At 33.9% G+C, this 19,405-nt stretch overlaps 3 protein-coding genes and 1 pseudogene across 3 annotated transcripts; 3 read left to right on the forward strand and 1 right to left on the reverse strand.

Moving 5' to 3' along the window:
- The first annotated feature begins 441 nt into the window (after nt 1–441).
- On the forward strand, nt 442–1,902 carry LOC111479492 (1,4-dihydroxy-2-naphthoyl-CoA thioesterase 1-like). The gene is made up of 3 exons (XM_023124189.1): nt 442–711; nt 804–995; nt 1,694–1,902. Exons 1-3 carry the CDS (start codon nt 574–576, stop codon nt 1,835–1,837), a joined length of 474 nt encoding a protein of 157 aa, XP_022979957.1. The 5' UTR covers nt 442–573; the 3' UTR covers nt 1,838–1,902.
- Nucleotides 1,903–2,099: 197 nt separating this feature from the next.
- LOC111479487 (1,4-dihydroxy-2-naphthoyl-CoA thioesterase 1-like) lies at nt 2,100–3,499 on the forward strand. Its single transcript, XM_023124185.1, has 3 exons — nt 2,100–2,368; nt 2,624–2,815; nt 3,189–3,499. Exons 1-3 carry the CDS (start codon nt 2,222–2,224, stop codon nt 3,342–3,344), a joined length of 495 nt encoding a protein of 164 aa, XP_022979953.1. The 5' UTR covers nt 2,100–2,221; the 3' UTR covers nt 3,345–3,499.
- Nucleotides 3,500–12,762: 9,263 nt separating this feature from the next.
- Nucleotides 12,763–13,585, forward strand: LOC111479526. Its single transcript, XM_023124232.1, has 2 exons — nt 12,763–13,012; nt 13,154–13,585. The coding sequence occupies exons 1-2, from the start codon at nt 12,913–12,915 to the stop codon at nt 13,294–13,296; spliced, it is 243 nt and encodes an 80-aa protein (XP_022980000.1). The 5' UTR covers nt 12,763–12,912; the 3' UTR covers nt 13,297–13,585.
- Nucleotides 13,586–14,067: 482 nt separating this feature from the next.
- Nucleotides 14,068–18,984, reverse strand: LOC111479245 (annotated as a pseudogene).
- Nucleotides 18,985–19,405: the final 421 nt, after the last annotated feature.

Genomic DNA, 19,405 nt, shown 5'->3' on the forward strand with positions numbered 1-19,405 from the left:
AAAAAAAAAAAAAAAAAAAAAATATATATATATATATATAATTTTTTTAAAAAAAATTTTAAAAATGAAAACGTGTCTTCTTTTTATCCATTCATTGGCTAATGTGATTTTTTCTCTCTATTATTATTATTTTTATAAAAAATAAAAAAAGTAAAAGTCAAGTCATAATGTGAGTGGGGAAGAGAGAGAGAAAATAAAATACTTTTGTTTTAATATTTTCCACGTCACCAAACCTAATAATAATTTTAAAAAAATTAATTTCAATCCCTAAATTTGTTTTAATTTTAATTTTCTTAATTCATTTTTTCTATTGGTGGATAAATAAATAAATTAATTTATAATTTTGAATATATCTACAAATTAAATATTTTAAAAATGTAATTTATAATTATTAAAATGAAATGAAAATTCATCGACCAACCGCTGTTGTGGACCATGGATTCTTGACTTTTAAAATCGCTCCAACTCCACCAAACCCATTCCATTATCATTTTTAGTTCCTCCGCCATCGTCGGCCGGAATCCAAGATCTCTTCCTCTGTTTTTCCGGTTCCGATTCCGATTCACTACCGAAATGTCGCCTACAGAACCTCCTCCGCCGTCTACGCCGCCAGTTCTCGATGTTACCCTTCACGCCTTCGGATTCGAAATCGACCACGTCTCTCCTCAGAGAGTGGCCGGCCGTCTCCTCGTCTCCTCAATCTGCTGCCAGGTTTCAATTCGATTTTCTTCCGATTAAACTCCGATTTAATTTTATGTTCTTCCGATTTGATTTGGATTTGCCGGTCAATTTTGTAATTGAAGCCGTTCAAAGTTCTGCACGGCGGAGTATCGGCGTTGATCGCAGAGTCTCTGGCGAGCATTGGCGCTCATACGGCGTCCGGCTACCAGAGAGTCGCCGGAATTCATCTCAGTATCAATCACTTGAAGAGCGCCGCCCTCGGCGACCTCGTTTTCGCTGAAGCCGCTCCGGTCACCGTCGGCCGAACCATCCAGGCATGCTTCCTTTCCTAATCGCTTCCCAATTATTATTAAATTATTTTTATTTAAATAAATTTTTTTCAAAGCCAATAGGAATTAAGACAGACTGTGACGTTTTATAATAATAAATAAATAATAATAATTCCAACTAAAAAAAATAATTAAAAAAAAACTTAAAAATTATATAATATTTTTTAATTTTAAATAATATTAAATTAAATTTTGACCTTGAAGATTAATTATTCTTATATCAACCTCCTTAAAATTAAAATTTTAATATTATAACATAAATTATAAATTTTAGTAATTAACATTTATAAACTTTTAATATTCAGCACATATATATACACATAGATAGATATAGATAACCCATATTTTTGATTCTCCAACAATCGAGCCTATCCGAACCTAAAAAACAATCTAACCGATTCGGTGATTTGAACTCATATTCAACATAAAGGTGGTTTCCCTTAAAGCCCTTCTCGACCCGATCCATTCTTTGGGAGATGAGTTTGTAAACTCGAGTTTAATCGGAGAATGCTACCAACACGGTTCCGTTTTTTTTAAAACCCATACTTCCTAAACTATCCTCCTAATCAATTTTTTTCCCCACATCGAGACTTAATAAACTTTTCATTCTTCAAACCCGTAAAGCTTATCGACCGAAGCTGCTCTCAAAACGTGCCCTAAATATTTTGATGGGTATGATACAGGTATGGGACGTGAAACTGTGGAAGGATTTGAAAGAGACAAAAGTGGTCGTGTCCACGGCAAGAGTTACTCTTCTTTGCAATTTGCCTGTCCCAAAACATGCTGTAAATGCCGCAAATGCCCTCAAGATGTTTGCAAAATTGTAATTATTATTATTACTATTATTATTTAAATCCACAGATATATGAATCGAATCATGGATATTTACCGACCCGAGTTTTATTTAGTAATTAATTTTAGTAAATAAAATGTCCACTTCATTTTATATCCACAATTCTTATTTATTTATTTATTTATTTATTTATTTTACAATTTAATAAAAAGCTTCAAAATTAAGACCTTCTCCATGGTATTTTTTTATTTTATAAAAAATATTTTTATTACGGAAAAGTATTTTCCAATAATTTACTGTGAAATATTAATTTTCCCCCCCAAAATTTCACCCTTCTCCATTTTTTCCCCCGTCTCTTTCACCCGATCGGAGCCTCTAAGTCTCAGCTCCAGCCATTCGATTCCGATTCGCGGCCAAAATGTCTAGAAGCAATCCTCCTCCTCCTCCTCCTCCGCCGCCGCCGCCGATTCAGGACGCTCCGCTTCAGGCAGTCGGATTCGTGATAGAACACGAATCTGCTCAGAGAGTGAGCGGTCGCATCCTCGTTTCCCCAATCTGCTGCCAGGTTCGTTCAGTCACATTCCGGTTGCCCTAATTTCAGTTTCTTGGTCTATTTTCTTTTTGTTTCGTTTAATTATTAAAAAAATTTGCTCCAGAATTGTTAGGTTGATTTTAATTACTGTTAGGTTACATCTCGAATTTTGAAAATTTTATCTTACATTATTTAATTAAATAATCTTTGAAAACTTCACAGTTCAGTGTTATTCTTGATATTTTTATATATTTTGTGTTGATTCGTGGACGAATTTTGAAAATGAAGCCGTTTAAAGTGTTGCACGGCGGTGTATCGGCGTTGATTGCGGAGGCTTTGGCGAGTAAGGGGGCTTATGTGGCGTCGGGCTACCGGAAAGTAGTCGGAATCCATCTTAGTATCAATCACTTGAAGAGCGCAGAGATGGGCGCCGTCGTTCTCGCCGAAGCTACGCCGGTCACCGTCGGCAGAACCATTCAGGTATCCCTCTTTCCCTTTCTTCCTTCTTACAATTTTCAGAAGAAATGGCATTTTTTTTAAATATTCATTTTAATATTATATTCTTTTTCAAAATAATATTTGATCGAGGATTCATCAAATACAAAACCGAAAGTTAGCTAAAGAAAGGAAGAACTACGAACTTATCAGATACATAATCACGATTTCAAGAACTAGTTTAGACGCCTTTATAAGATATACGAACAATTACCGTGACTAAATTTATAATGTAACTTAAATTTTATCGATAGTCTGCTGCTAAGAATTACTAAGAACTTGGTAATCTTGTAGCTAGAGTACAATAAACGGTTTAAAGTTGTTCGAGCATGATCGAGAATGATTGTATGATGTGTAGGTATGGGATGTAGAATTGTGGAAGGATTTGAAAGAGACTAAAGTGATCGTGTCCACCGCTAGGGTAACTCTTCTATGCACTTCCTCCGTCCCAAATGACCCAAAACATGCCCAAAATGCCCCTAAAGCCATTATTAATAAGGTTGCAAGATTGTGATACCATCTACTATGCCCACTTCATTTCATACAGTACTCTTTTGTAATTTCACTTTGGAGTGTTAATGAGCCTTTAAAATCTCTGGTTTTCTTTAAGTTTTTTTCTTCTTCTTTACTATGAAACCCTTTGGAGAGATAAGAATTTGAAATACTTTTAGAAACGTGAGAAACAGATGAATGAATAGTCATTCGATTCTGAGGAGTAGTAAAAAATATAATCAAAAAAGCTATTTGAATAGCGGTATGAAAAATGCAGCCTATTCTGACGGAGATGATTCTAGACCTGCCTATTAAATTGTAGCTACTTTTGAAAAAATAACCTATTTGCCAATTATTTTGGTCGGATTGCAAGAAAAAGAATCTATTAACCTTTTACTTAAGTATTAAGGAGAAGATTTGAAGTACTATATGCAAGAAGCTGCTAAGAGATTTGCTTATATAGACAATATCTAGCTTTTTTCATATTAAACTAAAACCAAATCATCAAAAACATAATAAATATCATTGATGATCCCTTCAAAATCAAAGACAGATTATTATTATTATGAAGTTCATAAGTGGAATAAATAAAGTAATGGGGAAAATATGCAAACCAGAGAGAGTGAGGGCTTCTTTTAGATTCCTAAAAGCTAGACAGACAGCTTGAATGCATTGAGGAGGCCTCTAAGAAACTCCCCCAACCCCTAAATCCACCGCTCCTTTCCTTTCCTTTCCAAAGGTTCTTTCCAAGCAAAAAAGGTGCCCTTTTGAAAGGCCATTGATGCCAATGTGGCAGTTCCGAACAAATTGTACCGTTGTTGTCATATGAAGGTATGATGTGATACAGTGAGATCCCACATCGATTGGAGAGGAGAACAAGTGTCAGCCAAGACGCTGGACCCTAAAGAGGGGTGGACTGTGAGGTCTCACATCGGTTAGAGAGGGGAACGAGTGTCAGTGGGGACGCTGGACCCTGAAGAGGTATGGACTGTGAGATCTCACATCAATTGGAGAGGGGAACGAATGTCAGCTGGGACGCTGGACCCTGAAGAGGGGTGGACTGTGAGATCCCACATCGGTTGGAAAGGAAATGAAATATTTTTTATAAGGGTGTGAAAACCTCTCATAGCATATGCGTTTTACAAAAATTGAGGGAAATTTCGAAAGAGAAAATCCAAAGAGAATAGTATCTAACTAGCGGTGAGCTTGGATTGTTATAGTTACTCTGTCCAGATTTTGACAATAACATCAAGTGAAATCGTTTATAGACAAGAAAAAAATGCTTATTTGTAGTCTTTGTACCGTAGTCAAAAACTTGGAAAAGAATACTTGAAAGCTAAACGAAAACGATTAAAAAAAAAGATCGGGCGCCGAATGTTCAAGTTAACATTAGTGATCATGAAGATTTAGGTTTTTATAAGCAAGCTGTTTCCATAGGCAATATTTAAACAAGGAGTTAGGCAGAATCCTCTCTGTCAAGAGCAAAGGAGAATACAAAGAACAAAAAAAAAGTTGAGGAAGAAAAGAGTTAGGTGAATCAAAAAGTAGAGGACAGCAACCCTTATCTTAACCAGTCTTGTCATTGGATCCTGGCCGTCCATTTCTTGGCTAATCTATAATATAAAATACTCATCCATGTACTCTAGGTTCTGATTTCGGTTTTAATATAAAATACTCACCGTCCACAAATTGTAACAGCCCAATCCCACCGTTAGCAGATATTGGCCGCTTTGGCTTGTTACGTATTGATTGTAACAGCCCAATCCCATTGTTAGCCTCACAGTTTTAAAACATGTCTGCTTTAGAGAAGTTTCCACACCTTTGAATGCTTCGTTTCCCCTCTCCGACCGATACGAGATCTCACAAATTTGAACCTCAAATTTACATGTCAATTACCATTGAGTTATGCTCACTTACCATAATCCCGTGTTTCACATCAGTTTATATAAATAACCCAAAAAGTAAGTAAAAAGCAAAAGCTTCAACAACCTGTCCCAAAAGCAAAGCCTCTTCTTCTTTTCTATATAAACTCATGCAGCCATTATATTCTCTACCATTGAAGGGCTTAGAGAAGCCAAGAGAGATAAAAAAGGCAGTATTTGGAAATAATCAAACAAAAAAGGAGAGATCTTTAGAACAATATCATATGGGAGGAAGATCAAAGTCCTTGAAATGCTTCTCAATTTGCAGCATATTGAAAAGCTGCTGCTTCCCAATGGTGGGAGGAAGAGATAATGATGAAGCTTATTGGGATGAAAGCGCTGAAATTAGAAGAAGGATGTGGCCAAGTGATCAAGATAGTAGAGGTAGATGGGTGGCTGAGCCTGGAATTGATCGTAAAGCTTCTGATTTTATTGCTAGATTCTATGAGTCTCGTGTTTCTGATTCTGAGCAACAAACTTTTGCGGTTTGAATCACAGCTGTTCTTCTTCTTTGGCCGAATCTATGCTCCGTTCTTCCTTACTGATATCGTTCTCTTTGAGCTGATGTAATGTTCGTGGGTTGGTTTGGTTTAGGTTGAGTTGAGTTGAGTTGGATTTTGGCCGATCTTTCTGTTTCTCTCGATTTTGTAATCTTTTGTTCTTGTGATCAATAAAAGTTGGAATTTTTTTAAGTGGGTTGATCAATATCTCGATTACTAGGTCGATTTAGTTTAAGATATTAATTTTGGAATTATTTTGGTTCTTGATGTTTAGGTTTTGAAGGTGTTCTCGATAGATTTGGAGCCATATTTTTGTTCTTGATAGTCGTTGCTGACGAATTATAGGTTTTGTCTCAACATATATGCCTCTTGATTCGTCGACTTGAGATGAAGATTAGGGTCTAAGCTATGGTAGCTCGTAGTGGAACCTAAATTCACAGGGAAAACAACTAAGTTAATAAATTACAATTACGAATAAATTAAATAGGGAAAATGAAATAACGTTGCAAAGATATGAGCTCACTTTAATGCCTAGTCTTTTGTAACAGTAGGTTTTATTGTAAAGATGATTCCAATGACTTCACTGTGAGATCTCAGTTGGAGACGAAGTATTTTTTATAAGGGTGTAGAAACTTCTCCTAGTGGACGCGTTTAAAAACCTTAAGTGGAAGCCTTTTAAGAAAAATCTCAAAAAAGATAATATCAGTTAGTAGTGGGCTAGGGTTAAAACTTTAAGGGTAAGCCCTTAAAACTCTCGATCGAGCTAGGAATTAGTGATTGTTGATAGAGTTTTGAAATTCAATCCTCTCGCATACACTAAAAAACCCGAAAAAAAACCCGTTTGCTCCATAATAACCACTTGATACAAATTCAAAGAAATTTTTGTTGTTTTCCTCGATTGTACAAACTGCCAAGCCTGGAAGCCTCCTCGAATAAGTTCTCGAGAAAGAATTGATGGAATAAAGACATGGGTCAATCACCGAATTCACATAATCGAATAATATTCAATTTTTATGACGTCAAATGCCCAAATGATTGAACGAATGAGTTACCAAATCTCTAGAAGGAACTATATATATGTATGATGTAATTTCACTTTATAAACTACTGCATCATCTATTGCATATATAAGTACTAAGGGTCTAGACCTAAATCCATTTTCTTGGGATTCCTTTTGTTTGGGCATCATGTAGGGTTTGGAAAGGAGAAAAAAAGGAGTGGTTTTGATTCTTTTCCTCCCAACATGATATTGATGTCCTTCCAATGTTTAATTGGCCCCCGACATACTATAAGAGTCCAATCCCATTATTAGTCGGGCTTTCTCTCAAGATTTTAAAATACGTCTACTAGGGAGATGTTTCCACACCCTTACAAGAAATGTTTTGTTTCCCTCTCCAATTGATGTGGGATCTCACAACCCACCTCCTCTTAGGGGCCCAACGTGCTCGCTAACACACTGTTCGATGTTTGGCTCTGATACCATTTGTAACAGCCCAAGCCCACCACTAGCAAACATTGTCCGCTTTGACCCGTTACGTATCACTGTCAACCTCACGATTTTAAAACATGTTTACTAGGGAGAGATTTCCACCCTCTTATAAGGAAGACTTCGTTCCCCTCTTCAACTGATGTGGGATCTCACACGTACTCAATTAAATCAAACTAGAATGGATTTGATCTAGTTGGATTGAATCGACCTTGACCAGTAAGACCAAACCCAAAATGAACTCTAGGCCACGATTTAGCTCATATTAGGCTAAGTCTTCCAATCTTCGAGCATTTTAGGCTTGATTTCACCTACAACAACCTACGAACTCAAATATGCAACGTACGATCTCTAAAAATAACGTGTACACATCTAACATGCTCAGAACAACGTTCCCGAGACTTGATCTCCTGGAATGTAGCATTTAGAAGTAGAATAGAGTGTATGGATAATAATTGAAGGAAAAAAGGTGTGCTAATATGTGAGATTCCAAATGACAGCTAAAGTATAGAGAAAGAGAACATGATGATGTTTGTACAAAGTGTCGCCATAGAACACCAAAATTAATTCATATTATTGCTTCCAAATGCCAATGTCCTCTCTCACATTTATCCAAAAATTATTCCGTATACTCATTTTTGTACTTTTAAATTCATTCATATTTCTTTATATCATATAATATAATATATATTCCAATCTTTTTTTCCTTTGGGCAATAATGTCTTTTCTTTCCGTTTCTAGATTAGCCCTAAAATTAGAGGGAGGGACCCAAAACTTTAAAAAAATTATCCTCAAAATTACGTTAGGTAGGAAACAACGGGTCCCGATTACTGATCTACTAGAGTAGTCCTAGCTCGAGTAACATACTAGTTTTGTTAACGACTCTGAGAATTCCTTCATATGAGAACATTTTCTTCTCTGGCATGTTATGATGCTCGACTTTGGGTAGAATGGAAGTAGGTCCTCTTTGATATGTCGGATTTTGATGCAAAAAAAAGGGGGTCAATTATTATACCTACGTCTTCGTCTTCGGATGAATGCCTCTTGTTCATCATGCTAAATTATTTCATGTTTTTTGTTTTGTTTTGTTCATTGGCCCCAACACGCGAAAGTGAAGAAATGTGTGATCCTAGCTAGTTTTTTCTTCTTTTGAATTCAACTGCACGTGAAAATGGAGAAACTCAAACATTTAACCTCTCGATCAAATATCTGATAGTAGCTAGTTCTTTTTCTTCATTCAAATTCAATAACACGTGAAAGTGGAGAAACTCGAGCCTCTAACCTCTTGATCAAATATCTAATCTTAGCTTATTTGTTTTTCTTCTTTCAAATTCAATCGCACGGAAAAGCAGAAAAACTTGAACCTCTAACCTCTCGATCAAGTATCTGATCTTCTTAGCTACTTTTTTCTTCTTTCAAATTCAACAACACGTCAAAGTAGAAAAACTCGAACCTCTAACCTCTAATCTCTCGATCAAATATCTGATCTTAGCTAGTTTTCTTTTTCTTCTTCTTTCAACGACACATAAAAATAAAATAAAAAAACTCAAACTTGTGAACTTTTGAACAAATAGTGAATAATGAATAAGGTTAGAAAGTGAGATGAATATGAGTTATTGAGTATGTGGGGTCAATGTTCATTGCTCAAGCTCTAATCATAAAGACAAAGGCAAAAGGTTGTGGGGGACAAGGATTGAGTGCATGAATGTGAAACAGCAGATGCATTATGCAATATGCATATGGCAGGCAGCCAATATATATAAACATATATGAACATATATATATATATATATATATGTATACATGTGGGGCACAAGAAAAAAAGTGGTTCAAATTTCAATCTTCAAAGCTTTCAAAGCTTCAAAACTACAAAACTTTGTGTTTGTCAGATTCTTAATGTTTGTGTTCCCACTTCCCCACCACTTAACCCATAATTTAAACCCTCTTTTTACTTCACAACACATTGAATTTAACCAAATCATTATGACTTAATGCTTACAATATTATCAATAATAATGTCTCTCTTCTTGTTCTTTAAAGTGTGTGTTTGGATTATGTTCCCATCTTGGGAGAAATTATTTAATATAATTGCTATCTATTAATGCGATTAGTTTTTAATTTTGATGTCAGATGAAAGTAATAGCTACATTCTATTATTTTTTACTCTCGACATGTTCTGAAATGGTTTATATATGTTTAGTTTATCGAGGTACGATTCAACTATTTTATTTGTTGTTGTTTTTGGGAATAAAATGTCTCCAACGAAATGGGTCATCTCTTAAATGAACGTTCGTTTAATAAGTTAGGAGGTGACTCTATTAGGGCACGAGTAAATGTTGCAATGTTTGGTTGTTTATCTTTAGTTTGAAAAGTAGAAATAAGGGTCGTTGTTCCAAACACATACCTACAATAGCTTGGTGAAGACTACCCCTGGTTAGAGACTCGAGGCAAGAAATATGGCTCGATAATATAAACCATTTTGTTTCCTGCGCACTAACCCAATCAATTACTCATTGTAAAGGTTGTTGATATATAGTGTCTCACAATTATGAACAATTTGAAACACGAGTGTCTAAGGTGACGTTTAGTTGGCTAGTAATGAGGTGCTATGATAGCGTTGAAGCTATAAACTTCGAAGTGCCAGATATGATATTGAGCTGAAGGATTTTCCACCTTATTACTAAGTTACGAACAAATAAGTTTATTGACAATAACATAATCTAAAGGTTGAGAGATTCAATCGATAAAAGATCTAAAAAGTAAAGAAAAAAGGGTAAACCTGAAAAAAGAGGCAACAAAGACACATATCATAAATGACTATGTCCTAAAATAACCACTTCTTAAAGGACATGTCCTAAAATAACCACTTCTTGAAGGACTATGTCCTAAGGACCCCTCCACCTCCTAACCCACATAGACATAAGGTACATTTGGTGCCCATTAGGCCGCTATAATAACTATTCGAGTAGACATTTGAAATCGCAGGAATAAATAAAATTCATTGGACCGAAAAACCTACGAGATCCAAACAAATCTAGGGATCCCACTTCTGATCTTTTAATCGACAAAACTTATTTTGTATCAGTTGAGTTATGTTCATATTGGTATTCACTCGAGACTCAAGAATTTGGATATGATATGCAAAAGTTACAAAAAGTATTAAAAATCTTTAAAGTTATAAAGAAAAAGAGAATCATTTTTAAACGTTCATCCTTTTAAAACCAAACTTAGATGATATATATTATAGGAAATATTTTAGACACGTTTGATTATTCATTTTTAATTTTTGAAATTTATAATTATTTTATTTTCTTAAAAAATTATTTGAATTCTTAGTCAAATTTAAAAAACGGTACTAGATTTTCAAAATAATAATAATAAATAAATAAATAAATAAATAAATAATGGGTCAAAACTTAGGCTTACTAACAATTTGTACACTTTGGAAATTATAGATAGTAACACATTAATTATTTAATTATAAATAATGATTAACCAATCATTGAGTATTATTTTTATTAATGAATTATTGACTTATACCATAAATGAATTAATTAAATTTTTAAAGAAATTAATCTATTCAAAATTACATTTTTTTTTCTCATAAATGCCAATTATATTTATAATTGAATCGATTAATATTTATAATTTGTCCACATCTTTTGCGAAATGACCATTTTACCCCAGTTGTCTTGAACGGTCTCTAAAAGTGAAGATTATCTCCACAAACCAACACGGGTCCTTTTAACACGTTTTGTCTTTACTTGTCGTGAACGGCTTCTAGGAGGTTGTCTAAGATAAAATTACTCTAAGTTAAATATGTTTAATTTTTTGAAAGGTACATACAAGTAGTAACTTTCAATTCTTTTAAGCATTTTTTTTTAAACTATTATATCTTCACGATTATTCTCGCTTCATTTATGTATCTCTCATTTACTCGGGTGTCACACTTAACAAGCCTAATTACAAGGGTCGACCAATTTGTTCAATTCTAACTTTTACTGATCTTATACTACTTTAACCATACATTTTTAGTTAAACATTGACACGAAAAGCTAATTAAATTAAAAAGTAATGTAAAATACTTATATAACATGTTACAAAAAAGGTAAATAACGGAATAAAATTAAATCATTAAATAACTAAACAATTTGAGCATAGTTCAACTGATGAACACATAGGTCATTGAACAAGAGGATAGAAGTATACTTGGAATTTCTCAGACCAAACGTCTAGTTTATCGACTGATGAACACATAGGTCATCGAACAAGAGGATAGAAGTATACTTGGAATTTCTAAGACCAAATGTTTAGTTTATCGAACACTCCGTCCTCTTCCCCCCACAAAATCATTCATCATAGTTTTACCCATTTAAAAAAAAAAAAAAATCCCACATATACACATTATTCATGTTCTTCCACTTTAAAATATCCAAAAGAAAACAAAAGAAAATGAGAAAGAACAATAGGTAAAAAGCAAAGAAAAAGACTGTTTTAATTATTATTTGTACGTTTTAGTTTTTCTTGGCAGTTATATATATATATATATATATATATATATATATATATATATATATATATAATTAAAAAAAACTTTTAATTAAAATCAAAGGAAATAAATAAATAAATAAATAATGGAAAAAAGTGGTTTGAAAGTGAGAAGTGAAGGAATGGTTTCACGTGTAAGGTCGGAGAGGACGGTGAGGGAGCGTGCGCCATGTGCTTTGCTGCAGTGTGAGACCACACCTTATATTATTATTTTTTATTTATATATTATTAATTAATATGTTAAATCATTCCATTTTAAAAATTGGTAACAAATCTTAAAATTTTAATTTTATGTCTAATATATCTCTAAACTTTTAATTTTTATGTACATTGCATCTACAAATTTGTTTGTAGCAGTCCAAGGTTACGTACACTATCATCAGCCTCACGTTCTAAATCACGTATGATGGGGAGAAGTTTCCACACTTTTATAAGGCATGCTTTGTTCTCCTCTCTAAGCGACGTGAGATCTCACAATCCACACTTCTAGGAGGCCTAGTGTTCTTGCTGGCACACCCTAGTTGTAACAACCCAAGCCTACCGTCAGTAAATATTGTCCTCTTTGACCTGTTACGTATCTTCATCTACCTCATGGTTATAAAATACGTTACTAGAGATAGGTTTCCACTGTCTTATAAAGAATGTATCGTTCTCCTTTCCAACTGAAGTGAGATCTCACAATCCACCCTCCTTGGAAGCCTAACATTCACACTAGCACACCACTTAGTGTCTAGTTTTGATACCATTTGTAACATGTCAAGCTTACACTAGCAAATATTGTTCATTTTGACCCGTTACATATCGTTGTCAACCTCACGGTTTTAAAATATGTCTACTAGGGATAGGTTTTCACACCCTTATAAGAAATGTTTCGTTCACGTCTCGACACGCTCAAAAATTAATTTTTTTTTTTTTTTTTTTCTGTTCATATTATAAAATAAGAATAAGAATAAGAATAATGATTTTTGAGATAAGAATAAAAAGTTGTGTTGCTCATCCTTCGGATCTTGCCTTCTTTCTCTTCTTCTTCTTCTTCTTCTCTCTCTCTCTCTCTCTCACACTTCGCTATAAATTGTGAGCCATTTCACTTCCAACGCCTTTCAGCCAAACACATTCTCACACCTTCATATTCCCATGGCTTCTTGGAAGAAAACCATCATTTCTCCCTTTAGAAAGGCTTGCACCATCTTCAACCAGCACCCTCGAGATCCCAAAAAGTCTCCCTCCGATTCAGGTTAGCTCTCGGGTTTTTTTTAACCACTTCAAAACTCATTTCAAACCCGCTTCATACTCTTTCTTCTCTCTCTAAATTCAAAGAAATTATCTATGATTATCAATTTAAACATAGCTCACCTGTTATGATTTGAATTTGTAGAGCAAGAGAAGCGAGTAGACGTGAGGAATCTCCAAGGAGAAGTGATGGCATGTGGGTACGAAGACGTGCATGTGATGTGGTCTATTTTAGACAAGGCCAATTCAACTACGACCGCCGCTACTGCTTGCAATGTGTCTTCTTAACCGTCGTCGAGGCCGCCACCGACACCGACAGATGGTGGTGGTTGGTTAATTGGTGTAGATAAAGCATAATACATCTCTCTCTCTCTCTCTCTCTCTCTCTCTCTCTCCTCTTCATGTTATTTTGTGAGTTATGATGATTTTGTTTGTGTAGGAAATGAATCCCCATGATTTGAAGGTTTTAATCATGGTGAGATTTAAGTTTTATAATTATTACTCTTTTTAAGTCCTAAAAATCTCTCCTTTTTTTCTTTTTTTTCTTATGGGGAATGGAACCTTATCTCTGATCAAATTGGCTCAGATCTGATTGGTTTGTCATTTTTAGTTATAATTTATGTGCACCACCTTCCAAGGCATCAAATTGAGAGACAATGAGAGAAGCTTGGACTTTTAGAATTTTTTTTTTTTTCCTTTTTTAAGATGAATTATTATTTTTTTGCTTCTAGTTTAATGATATCAAGGATGATTTGACCCGTAATTTTAATCATTTGAGTTTTCAGATTCGTAGAATTAGACGTTCATGATTTGATATGATAAAGACTTTGATTGATGAACATATAGAATTAAAATAATAAAATGGTTATTCTCGAACATCTCTTATGATCATAAATTGACATGAAAGTTAAATCTTTAAAAATTGATAACGTACCTAATTTTAAAGATTCTAATAGATATGAAAGATTAATAACCAAAATTTGATGCATAATTTATTTCGACGTAAAATAAAAAATTTCAAATGATAAGATATTTGGTGTAATTTAAATTAAACTATGGTTACCAAAAATATCTCATCCAACTCGAATTTTGAGCCACAAAATTCAACTGCCACACCACTATTGAGGTCTATTTCAATCCGTACAAAATATGTCTTTCCATCATTTTCATAGATTTGTGAGGAAGGAAGATAGGGATTTGGATGGGCTTCTCGTGAAGGCCTTTTTCAGACCTCTATCCTTCCATCTGCTGCATTTTTCACAATATTATCCATTTCATCCAATCAAATTCAAATGGGCACATGATTGGTTTCATGAAGTAAATTGAGCAAATTATTCCCCAACTTTTAGTTGGTGACATATCAGTCTCTTATCATCCATGATTCTATCAAAGAACTGCTCCATATCATCCATGATTCTATCAAAGAACTTTTGGCATTTGAAAATTTTCTTCACTTGTCAGCTGAATGGAACAAATTCATCCTTTATGAGTCGGTCTTTCAGCTAGATTCATCCTTTGAAAATTTTAGGTAATCAAATTCATGTCAGAAGTTCTGCCCATGTCATTATCAGAGATCAGAGAGTTTATTACCATACTTAACAGCTAGATTTATTGGCTTACAATGAAGAATTGCTATGAAATCCTGTAATTTGGAAAGTTAAAGAATGTTAATTATGTGTTGAAACAGCAAGAACAATTGCCTAACTTCATCCGTGTCAGATAATTTACCTTAGACCATAAGAAGTGATATGATCAACTGAGAATATATTGCCAAGCAGTCCTCTCTCTTTCTGATTCAAGGGCATTAGCTTTCTCGTTTGATAAAAGATCAATAATTGGTTCGTAAATGTTCCAATCCTTTCTTATCTCGTTGCATTTTAGTGTATAGTATTGAGGGTCGTTGGGAAATGAGTTCTACATCGAACTAATAAAAAACAAAGTCATGAGAGTTTATGCTCAAAGTGAACAATATTATACCATTGTGGAGGTTCATGAATCCTAACAAACATATACTACTACGGTAAGCATCAAATTTTAATAATTTTAGTCAGCTGGAAAGAATATTAGAAGTAGACTAATAATAGGAGTTAGTTATTTATACTGAAAAAAAAAAAGAACCCATTCCCAAACTTAGCTCACCAACTCTGGCAAATGAAAATAGTATAAAAACTGAGACGGTGAAAAAAATAATGGTCTAAGCTCGGATTAAACATGCTTCGATCATGGTAATAATTAAGTGCATGAAGTGCATGTCACGTGATTCATGTACTTTAAACTAATTTTAAGCTAAAACTTGAGAATAAAGAAGTGTAAATGGCATTAAGATAGGGATATGAACTCTCTGATTCTGAAAAAAAAAACGAAAAAGTTCATATTTATCTGTAACAGACAGAACGTTAATAATAAAACATAAACTACTAACTAAATAAAATAAAATTTAAAAGTATGCTATACTCTTAGAAAAATGGTAAAAGGGCACAAAGAACAAACAATATCTTTTTGTTTATGCGCAAAATATAGACACCCATAACCCCACCAAGTGTTGTGGAAATGAGATACCCGCATATGAAGACATCTCAGCATGTCTAGATATCTCACGCATGTGGGAATCTATTTGAACTTGAGATAAGTTGTCATTCACATGAGCCCCTAATGATTCTCAGGAATCAAAAACACCCTAAACTTCTAGGTCAATGTTGATAAACATTGGATTTCTCTCTCTTGAAGACAACGACACACGATACCAGAAAACAAACATAACTAGCAGTACTAGAAAATCGTGTACGATTTATATACCATATACTTCTTAGGTTAGATAAGAGAATGGAAATGGAAGGAAAATCCATAAGCTTCAAGGAATAGACTAATCACTTCAAAAAAAAAAAAAAATAGTGAATCGAGATTTATTACCAAATAACTTCACGAGGTCCACCGAAGCACCTCCAGTTTTACTGTTGCGCCAAACAGAGAAACGTACCATCGCAATAGGCAAATGAATAATGGTAAATATTTAGATAGAATGAGGAAAAATGCACAAGTTTGAATATCTAAATAGATACCTTGGAGGAACATGCTCAAACTTGCTCATTCTGCTTTCTCTTGCTGAATTAACATTCTGCACAGCTATCTGGAAGATAGACACATGAAGATGCAGTGATGAAATAAATCACTCAGATTGTGAAGAGAATTAGAAAAAAGAAATAGTTTTGAGGAGAAGGAGGCTTTAACAGGCAAGAAAAAAATAACCTCATAGAGCTGTTCTCTAATTACAAAAGCAATTGCAGGCTACCTTACAAAAATAAATGAAATTCTCTTAGTATCAAATAGTTGGAGAAAAACATGTGCAGGATGACAATTTAGGCGAAAATATCTCATTGATAATCCATCCCTTTAACATGGAATGCTGCCTTTTCACAACCGAAGGAACCAATTTACCTGGAACAAACAGTTCTAACTTTGTACATAACAGTTACATATTCAATTGATCTTTACTCACTCCTACTTCAGGGTCTTCAATACCCAAATCTTTGCAGAATGTCATGGAAAACTCTTCAGGGTCGCTCTCATAGTTGTTCAAGTCCTAAAAAATATATCATTTTGCACAAGTAAGCTGAATAAGTATTTGTTCCAGTCAAATGTATCAAGAGTATGCTCAACTTTACCCACAGAAACTGATCTTTTATGAGGGTATTGTTCACTCGGAGATCAAGCTGGGAAAGAAAATAAAATTGCATTATTTGGCATCAAGCTGTTGAATAATGACAAAGGGAGATAGTTGTCAAGAGATTGGCATTGTTAACGCAAACTAGACAAATTTTGATTGAAATGACCGTTTCACCACTATACATATCTTGACCTTCAAAGGATTGAAATTCTGTAAGTTGCAACTGATAAGCAAAACCCAAGAGAAAACATGATAAATTTGATGGCAAGTCAAGATTTCATTATATGTAATGATCTATAAGTTATAAGGTTTTGTTGTTAATATCTAAAGGAGACATGGTTTAGGCTGACCATTCAAATCCTTGAAGAATGGGAGAGAGAGACGCGGATGACTATTATCCTTACTTGAATGGATTGTGCAATTTGTGTTATAAATAACGGGGGAAGCTTTAAATCTTTCACCGTCCTCTTTGCAAAGAGCACCCTCTGAATCTGGATCTAGAGTAAACATCAAATATCATGACGTTACTGAAGATATTATCAGAAGAGCAAAAGAGGCATTTTCAAGTAAACCCTCAATGGTAGGTGCCAGTGGTTTTGGAACGTTTTAAGATACAAAATGCATAACAAGTCATTCATATAATTTAAAGTCTCTCATAAAGCCTGAGAATGATTAAACTCTATGAGAAAGTTCTTTCAACCTCCTTTTCCAAATGACAAAATTAAAGCATGGAGAAACTAACAAAGATTTTTAAAGAAAATGATTGTTTTTCTCCCCCACCTCTTACAAAAAGCTCTAATTTCTGAACTTTTCCAATGCCTTAATCGTCGATAATACAATTTTTCATTTGTATAAATTTTAAGTTAAATTACAAGTTTAGTCGTTGGTATTATAAATTTTTTTAAATATATCTCAGAACTTTCAAATTTTTTTTTATTAGTCATTGAATCTCTAATAAGTCTCTAAACTTTCAAATTAATATTTAAAAAGTCCTTAAATTTTTTAATTTTGTGTTTAATACGTCTTTGAAATATTTGACATTATTTAAAATTCAAAGAGCTATTGTATACAAAATTGAAAGTTTAAAGCATCACTAGACACAAAACTCAATTTTATGTTTAATAGATATGTTAATTAAAAAATATATATATATATCAAATACACCATAGGCCTATTTAACACAAAATGACTCACACTTATTAGATGAACACGACTATCCACAATGTTGTGATATTGTCCACTTTGAGCATAAGCTTTCATCGCTTTGCTTTGGGCTTCCCCAAAAGGCCTCACACCAATGGAGATAATATTCCTTGATTATAAACCCATGATCATTCCCTAAATTAGCCGATGTGGGACTTTCATCCAACATCTCCCCTCGAACAAAGTACCCTCCTCTTAATCGAGGCTTGACTCCTTTTTCTTTTGGAGCCTTGGTCATTTTTTACCATGCCTTCGAGGAGCCTCGACTCCTTTTCTTTTGGAGTCCTTTGTTCAACATTTGAGGATTCTATTGACATGACTAAGTTTAGGGCATGACTCTAATACCATGTTAGATGACCACGACTCTCCACAATAGTATGATATTGTCCACTTTGAGCATAAACTCTCATAGCTTTGCTTTGGGCTTCCCCAAAGGCCTCACACCAATGGAAATAGTATTCCTTGATTATAAATCCATGATCATTCCCTAAATTAGTCAATGTGGGGCTTTCATCCAACAACATTTTGCGTTCTCAATGTCTACCGTGCTTTAGTTCGCCATACTAAGAACTTTCAAAACACTGATTTCAGGCCTAAATACTAAACCAAAACAGTCACAATGGAAGACATTAAGTCAGATATTTAAACCAAACGAAGTTTACAAGTCCATTAAAGTATCAGCAATACGGCGGCCAAAATCATTGGTAAAACAGTGATTAATTCAGTATTACAACTCAGAAATCCTAAATTTAGGGAGAAAAATATAAAACCTAAATTCGAGCAGTCAAGAGCTGAAACTAACCTACAAACGAATCATCCCTGATTTAGAAGGAAACATAACAGGCACAACCAAGGTAAGCAATGAAAATTACCAGAAGAGTCCCAGGTGAAGGCATCTTTGAACCTCTGACCGTCGATTTCAATGTCCAAACGAATTGGCACTAGATTCTCCGCCGTCGGACTTCGATAATGATCGAAAACATAAGAAATATAAAACCATGAGAAAGAGAAATCAATGAAAAGAACAATAGTGGAGTTGAAAGCGAGAAAGAACTCACATCCTGGAACTTGAAAGGAGCTTTTGAGTGAGCTGAGGCCAAAGCTTTCATGGTTACTTCGGAGTTCAATTCTGTAGCTTTCAGAAGGATTGGCAGTGCGCTTCTCTGAGTTTGGATCCTTCTCAACCTCAGCCTATGAGCTTTCTTTCATTGTTTTCGTTTGGTTAAATTAAGTTTATTCCTCGCCTCTTATTTTTTTTATTTTTTTATTTTTTTGAATTTTTTTGAATAGGACTATTAGTAGATACTAAATTAAATATTATATCTTAATTTATTAAATACAAATTTTAAAATTAAGGAACCTATTAAATATTTTCATAAGAGAACTTAAAAAAAAAAATATTGACAGCTTTATTTAATAATTTAAAATTTAAAAAAAAATAGATACAAAATTATAAATTTAATAATTATATTATTTTTAAATATGTTTCTTTGGACATAAAATTAAAAGCTTTAAGGATTAAATTATTTC

Source organism: Cucurbita maxima, unplaced genomic scaffold (assembly GCF_002738345.1).
Source record: "Cucurbita maxima cultivar Rimu unplaced genomic scaffold, Cmax_1.0 Cma_Scf00005, whole genome shotgun sequence".
Classification (NCBI taxonomy): domain Eukaryota; kingdom Viridiplantae; phylum Streptophyta; class Magnoliopsida; order Cucurbitales; family Cucurbitaceae; genus Cucurbita; species Cucurbita maxima.

What these genes read in the sequence shown, in the direction of transcription:
- LOC111479526 (XM_023124232.1), top strand. Translation starts at nt 12,913, where the DNA reads ATGGCTTCTTGGAAGAAAACCATCATTTCTCCCTTTAGAAAGGCTTGC. An exon ending in AAAGTCTCCCTCCGATTCAG is followed by an intron (nt 13,013 to 13,153) that starts GTTAGCTCTCGG and finishes TTGAATTTGTAG; the next exon opens with AGCAAGAGAAGCGAGTAGAC.
- LOC111479487 (XM_023124185.1), top strand. Translation starts at nt 2,222, where the DNA reads ATGTCTAGAAGCAATCCTCCTCCTCCTCCTCCTCCGCCGCCGCCGCCG. An exon ending in TTTCCCCAATCTGCTGCCAG is followed by an intron (nt 2,369 to 2,623) that starts GTTCGTTCAGTC and finishes TTGAAAATGAAG; the next exon opens with CCGTTTAAAGTGTTGCACGG. An exon ending in CCGTCGGCAGAACCATTCAG is followed by an intron (nt 2,816 to 3,188) that starts GTATCCCTCTTT and finishes TATGATGTGTAG; the next exon opens with GTATGGGATGTAGAATTGTG.
- LOC111479492 (XM_023124189.1), top strand. Translation starts at nt 574, where the DNA reads ATGTCGCCTACAGAACCTCCTCCGCCGTCTACGCCGCCAGTTCTCGAT. An exon ending in TCTCCTCAATCTGCTGCCAG is followed by an intron (nt 712 to 803) that starts GTTTCAATTCGA and finishes TTGTAATTGAAG; the next exon opens with CCGTTCAAAGTTCTGCACGG. An exon ending in CCGTCGGCCGAACCATCCAG is followed by an intron (nt 996 to 1,693) that starts GCATGCTTCCTT and finishes GGTATGATACAG; the next exon opens with GTATGGGACGTGAAACTGTG.